This window comes from Brachycentrus maculatus, unplaced genomic scaffold, assembly GCF_059751285.1.
Source record: "Brachycentrus maculatus isolate JH-2025_06_01 unplaced genomic scaffold, ASM5975128v1 h1tg000454l, whole genome shotgun sequence".
NCBI classification, from domain to species: Eukaryota; Metazoa; Arthropoda; class Insecta; order Trichoptera; family Brachycentridae; genus Brachycentrus; species Brachycentrus maculatus.
In genome coordinates, this window is record NW_028281201.1 from 1,042,763 (window position 1) to 1,050,198 (window position 7,436).

Sequence of the window (7,436 nt, forward strand, 5' to 3'; positions counted from 1 at the left end):
TTGACGCAGTGCCCTATGCACCACCGGGTGAAAAAGAGGGTAAGAAGAAGAATACTTGTTTTAGTAATAAATTTATTCAAAAAATTGATAAAACAAGATTTTTTTCATGATATATTATTAAAATCATAATTATTTAATGTCGGTGTAGTATAACTCCATGATTTTGATAGGTTTAGGGGTTAAATCCAAAAAATGTAATAAAACCATTAATTATCAATAATATGCTTTATTAAAATTAAAATATAACACCTATACAGGTCATTGGTAACAAAAGTACAAAAAAAAGGCTAAATTTATCTCATCATTTAAGAAGATATAGAGCCAAATATGTTTTTTCAACAAAAAGTATATTTTTAAAACTTAAAGAAAACAAAAAGGATTAAAATATGAGTAAAATATATCAAATGTAAGAAAGAAAAATTGTTTACTGATAAACAATACATGGGTCATGGTTATCAAAAATGGATAGCAAAAAAAGTAAAAAAATAACGATAACTAAAGGAGATACCGTAGAATGGGGCTACTTGAACTTTGATGTGTTACTTGAGCACAGTACAAAAAAATTAAATCTGTATTTGGTCTACAATAATGAACGTATTGACATGATTAATTGTTTCCCTGACAGGTGACACTTATTGTCACGATACTTCGATCGATACCATGATCTAAATATTTTTTTTGTACTGTAACACATCAAATTTCGTGTGACCCCGTTCTACGGTACATAAACAAAATAAAAAATTTCCAAAAGCATGTAATCTTATTATTAAAGTAAACAAAAAATTATAAAAAAAAAGAAAATATGTATTACAATAAAAAATACTACAATAAAACCTCGATATAACAGACTGATTGGGGGGAGGGGGTGTCCCTTAGAGACGAAATTCCGTTATATAAAAATAGATTTAAAATAATAATAGAATTTAAATATGTATGTATTAAGATATAAATAAACAAAACAAAACACAAACAAAATTCTATTTATTGTCTTTAGAATTTCTTTGTGAAGTGACATTGCTGTTTGATATCGTTGCGCTTTTGGTAATCCTGCTTCGAAAAAGGAATCAAGTTCTGCTTGCACTTTTGAAGTTTTACATAATTTTGTTCATCATCATGGCCGCTATTTTTTTTACATGCGGCGACACTTGAATTTAAGCATTTATAAAATTAACAGGACGTTGTAATGTTTTATACATTTCCCTGGATTTAAGGTCCTTTATATCCGAAGTTCGTTAAATAGAGGTCCGTTATATCGAGGTTTTACTGTAGTTTATTGAAAAATGTTTTTCACAGGCCAATGCACAAGTCATTGTACAAGTATAATGTATGAGAATTTATTTAATTTTTATGAATTGCGATTCAAATTCATATATTCCAACGGAAACATTATTTTTTTCATCATAGTCAGCCCATTCTTTTTCAGTTAGATCTATGTTGGTGAATTTGGTTCCTGAAAAACAAATTAATACAATAAAAATGTATATCAAAAGTTTCCTCTGGAATATGTTAAAAAATATCAATTTGAAGTCTGCCTATATAGTGTGGTGGTTAGCTCACTTGAATCATGCTGAAATCTTAAACTCATAACTAATTTGATTTCTAACTAATTTTAGTTGATATTTCAACCAAAAGGATAATTCTATCCTTACAGGGACATCTTTGGTCAAGTGTCGCCAAAAGATTTGTATTAAAATTATAAGAAATAATGCATTACAAAAAGCTTTCTTTACTGATTTGAAGATATCACACTAAAGTATCCTTATAATATGAACTACCACGGACAGAGGCGTTGTTTAAACTGCGGCTGATATGCGAATGTAAAATAAAATATTAGCCGCCAATATATGGCGGCCGGTATGCCGATGGGTTAAGGAGAGACTAATCTAGTATGACGCTTGCCAGACTACGTTGGTATTCACATGAACGTGATCATTGACTATTTGATATCTTACTAGCTTAATATTGCCCTGAAAAAAGTCCCTAGGGATTTTAAACTTGGAAGTATAATATATTGACTTGTTAAAAATGACTAACTGTGGTTAAAGTGACTTAAATGGCCCTCATTTTACGTTTTGTTAGTTGGTCATTTTCTCCTGTACGGGTAAGATATACATATGGAATGGTCTTATTACACATATGGGTAGACTTGTCGATAGGTTTGTGAAGTATGACTGATTGCGGCGCCATCAGTTAGGAAATTGGTGACGTAGTTATTTAACTTAAAATTATTATTATTATTGAAATTTCATGTACCATTATCTTTGCCATCGGCCATCCACCCTCCTCTTGGAGAAAATTCAACTGGTTCGATTCCTCTGCATTCGAAAGCCACAATAGTTTCATATTTGCCATCCTCATTCATGTATGGTTCTGAAAAAATAAAATTTTCATTAAATTTACGATTTAATGTATTCCAGTTTCAAGTACATAATATTACTGAATAATAATAGTAAAGTTTGGATGATTTATGTAACGACATTATCGTAAAATCATTCATTCGAACCCTTATCAGCACCCCAATGGTGCACAGGGCACTGCATTATATAAACGCAGTGTTATCTCGATCGTTAACACACAAAATAAAGGTGATCAGCCCTTCGCATTAGGTACCAGTCCAGGGTAATATTGAATAAATATTAGAGTGAAAAAATCACTTATATTTATTTGGCCCCCCCTGGAAATTGAACCTGAGACCTCCAGTACGGCAACCGAGCGTGCTGACCATTACACTACGGAGGCGGACAAAATACTACCTCATAAATAAATATTATGTTAAATAGAATTTTATTATGACTGCCGAACCAATTAATTAAAGATATTTATTATGATACATTTAATTCTGTTTTTTTAATTCTTTAAATGTCTTAATTAACACATTGTTTGCTGAAAATGCTTAAAAGCGTCTTAAACATACTGTTGGTAGAGAGCGGGAGACACTTATAAGCGTTCTATTTGCTTACTTTTGGAAGAGCGCGACAGATGTCAAAAAACATTGTACAGATCGGAATTGGGTTTGCAATTACTTGTGATTAGTACATGACCCTAATAAGTATATTAATTAGGGTCGGGGTTGATAAAAACGGCCCAACAATGTGTTAATAATATGGATTTCTATAAAATAAACACAATCCCAGTCAATAAATTAAAATATAAAGGACAAAGTGCTTTCAGCTCCTGTGTAAAAGTCGTGAAGTAAAGTTAAAGTTATCTTCTATAAATAATTAAAATATTAACTTCTGTTTTTAATGATTGCCTGATTGTAAACATCATACCTGCTGAAATTATGAGATAAGTTTAGAAAGTATTTGATTATAATCAAACGTTGCCAACTTTAAAATATATTAAAAGAGCTGAAATATACTGCAAGATTGAATATTTTTCCCAAGAATAAAAAAAATAATTACATTTCATAATATTTTTTATAAGAACTTAAATCAAAACTTGATCAAAAGATGGCAGTAACGAACGTTTTAACATTTTAAGCAATAGGTGGCAGTAGTATCCACAGTAAATTAATAATTGCATTGTAGGAAAAAAATATTATAGAGATAAAACAATTAAGAAGAACTGAGTGATGAAAGAATTTTTACCATTGTGTGGGATAAATTGATGTGTCAAATAATTCAATAAAATTCAATCCATATTAAAATCTAACTAAGAAATAAGTTGAGAATATACAAATAAATATCATTTTTCAACTCACTACACATGGGTAGTATAAATTATTAGTGCTAATGTAAAAAAATAATAATAAAATTACTAAATTATTAAACTAGCTGCTAAATAAATTAAGAAGTCGTAAGATACATACTATTGCTTCCTTCAATCACGTCCATTGAATTTTCTCTCGAACAAAGCTTGCATTTGATAAGAAAATTGCTCTCGGATCTATTGTGTTTACATGGCACTTTTTCGGATTCAGTTATTACTTGCCATTTGTCAGGCACTTCGCCACAATTGCTACATTTAAGCTTCAAAAACCATTGAAATTCCGGATGACATGTGTACAACTTCTCAATAAACTCCATATCGGCTTTAATTTGAAGGCCAATTTTAACCATTTTGAAACTGATTTAGACCGGCAATTGTTTTTCTCAAAATAAGAAATCCTAAGGGGGAAATTTCTCGCCACTAAACGTAATATAAATACAAAAAAAAGAAAACACGTTAACGGAGCTGTCAAAATAAGCGGCTAATAAAGGCGCAGACAAAAACTCATAGAACAAAGCAAATATTCTATGGATTCAAATATATTTAAATACGGGGCTAAATGTAACATTTTTGATAAACCCAAAAACAAAAATATAATAAAAACTATGTTTTACGAATAATATTTTTGGAAACTCACAGATGAGGCAATTAATAATGGAGATGACATTATAAATTTTTGATTCCATTATTTTACCGGTTTTTCTATAAATATGTGCGCATAAATTAAAATAGTTATTGCATTTTAGATAAATTTGTAAAACGATTTACATTATTTCAGTTTATTTTTAAATATTTAAATTATTTTATTTGAGAATTAAACGGAACCGTTTCATCAAACTATTAACATAAACGAGTATTACAAAAAACAAATACTTGTACTGTTCCAATTACAAAATTCCACATTTGTAAAAATACCCGAGGAATGTGAAGTAGAGGGACGTAAGGAAGGAAAAGGGGAAAAAGGGAAGATCAAAGCTAAAGTGAGAGACAAATTGTACGAAACGAGTGACATACCATGATATCAATGTCGAATGATAATGTTGAATATTGAATCGACTTAGTTTTCAGCTTAAAAGTAAATTAAGATTTTGTTTGTTTGTTTTTTATTTTATGTTTTTATTTGTCAGAAGATTAGACATTTTTTTTTTTATTTCCACTGTATGTATTTACTATTACATTTTTATTTCTTAATTCTTCTAACCATTATCAGCGTCCAATTGTGCATAGGGCATTGCACCGTATCGAACCATTGTTTCTCTGTATTGAAATCTATTCAACATAGTAAAAATAATGTAAAGGAGGAAAATAATATTTGTATTCGATGGTATTTACGATTTTTAGTTACTCATAAAATCCATTGAATGCGTGGAATCTGGTAGATAGCCTTGTCGAATGCAGTTTTACATCAATAATGAAACCGGTTTTGTTGCATTGGTTGCACATTGGGTTCGATTAACTCATATAGGAGTATATATTTATATTTCTTACCGGTAATGTGGTTAAACATTAAGTATTTACCGTAGATAAGTATTGCTCAAATAATACGTACTAGTGGCAAGAACCAACTTTAATCCTTTTCCACTCTCCCAAACCCGCTGATCCTTGACCCACTTCCTTTTGAGAGACAATCTTAATTTTTCCTCCTAAAGTTGTTCGCTGGACACTTAAGGAGGAAGAATTAAAGATAAATAAAAAAATACAACATTGAACTTACAACACATGATATCTTATTACTGTTTTTGTATGTGTAAGTAATATGAATAGTGCATGGTGTGGTGAATAGTTTTGTTTTCTGCTGATGTAGAGATTGTCCTGACGAAGAGACGGGTACTCCTCGAAACCGATATACTAGTATCTCGTGGAATGGTTATATACCTACTAGCATAATTGGCATTGTCCGCTTCCTTAGGGCATTGGTTACCACATTTAGCTACCATACTGGATTTTCGTGTTCGATTCCCGGGGAGCTCAAAATTAATATACAAGAGTATACTCTATACTACTGCTTTACATACTTTAATATGTATTTAATATTAGTCTGGACTGGTACCTGATTGATCACCTTGCCTTCATATGATTCACCACCAACTAAACACTGATCAATTTGATTGTGTGCGGATGAGGATAAGAAGAATATCTTATATTTCGTTATCTTTATTTTTATTTTGAAAAAATGTGTTTAAAAATTTCATTATTTGTATTGTTCTTTTGCATTTTGCTTCGCTTCCACTTTTAATATAATTATCACAATCAGTATAGTATTACGTTGCAACGCGTTGTAGGCATATTTACGAAAAAAAACACAAAAATTAATTTTGTTCGGGCAGGTAGGCACTTTGCGTTATCTCATGTTATCTCTCTCTCTCTCTGTACCCTATAATTAAGGTGTGTATAATGACGCTTTTTACTGCCACAATTACTGTTTTTATTGTAATACATGAGAAAAATAAACAATCGACTACGTTTATCGTCGAACGTAGTAAGGATTTAAACCAGTTGACGAATTAACCTATTTTCGATTATGAAAATCATGACTGATGACTTTTAAAATACTAGTTCGTGCGACGAAATTATGAATGAAAGTCGTGGCAAAAAATTGTGGTCATACTTTAAACTCACATTTTCAATTTGTTGGTCATATTTTTAGTATGTATATTTGTTCACAGGTACTTACCTACCAGTTTTAAAACACAGCAAACACACATAATATGTAGGTAATGTTATATAGGGTGAACTCATAAGTGAATGATTTTTTTTAAATAACTAAGGTATTTGAAAAATAATTTCGATATTGCGAATTGACATTTTTTTTCTCTTTATTTTACATTCTTTTGCATTTCACAATATAATGTAAACAAGTACAAAAAAATACAATAAAAGATCTGCATTCAAATACAATACAAAGAGGTATACATTATATTTAAGGATAGTAAAGGGCACTGGCAAGAATACAAAAGATGTTATCAGAAATAAAATTAGATTTAAAGTGTCAATATAAACTATAAATATTTGAATTTAACAAAAAATATAAAATCAAAAACTTGAAATTTAAAATGAAAAAAAGTTAACAAATATGAACTATATGAGTTATACGTTTAAGAAAAATGATATCAGTACAATTAATTTTTCTATGTGAAACATATCCCACAAATAGATACCTCTACCATTGAGGCAATCACTGTTTATTTTTGAGCAATTCCTATAACGTGGACTATCGAATTAAAGATAGCCTTTAAAAAAAAAAAAAAACATAATTCGGTTTTTAGAGTCGATTATTCAAATCTAATCACGCCAATCAGTGGGCAAATATGATTGCAAATCGAGTATTTCTATCTTCTAATAAACTTAACAATTTGACATGAAAAAAATGCTGGAAAGAAATTTAAACCGATTATGAATACCATTCGAATAAGATAACCGAAAGTGTAACAGTTATCATTAGTCCATCTCTAGAAGTGGAGCAGAGTTCCTGCCTAAATTTTAGAATGTTGTTTTTTAGATTGGCAAGAAACTTTGGACGATTGATGAGCGGCTATTTTCATTACCTATTGCAAAAAATTGGCGGATTCAAATCGGGCGATAGACGTCACCAAATTTCAAGATGAGACATCCACGAAAAAATTTACGTATAATGATAACCAAGCAATTTCGGAATATAGAGCTCTATAACAAATTGTACGCGTCTACACTTTACAAAAAAATCAAACCGGACTGACAAATGTTCA

The 7,436-nt window shown here is 30.2% G+C and overlaps 1 protein-coding gene across 1 annotated transcript; it reads right to left on the reverse strand.

Moving 5' to 3' along the window:
* Positions 1 to 218: 218 nt before the first annotated feature.
* LOC148302411 (UPF0587 protein CG4646-like) lies at positions 219 to 4,191 on the reverse strand. Its single transcript, XM_088271652.1, has 3 exons — positions 3,812 to 4,191; positions 2,254 to 2,370; positions 219 to 1,450 (listed from the first exon to the last, which is right to left on the reverse strand). Exons 1-3 carry the CDS (start codon positions 4,059 to 4,061, stop codon positions 1,335 to 1,337), a joined length of 483 nt encoding a protein of 160 aa, XP_088127778.1. The 5' UTR covers positions 4,062 to 4,191; the 3' UTR covers positions 219 to 1,334.
* Positions 4,192 to 7,436: the final 3,245 nt, after the last annotated feature.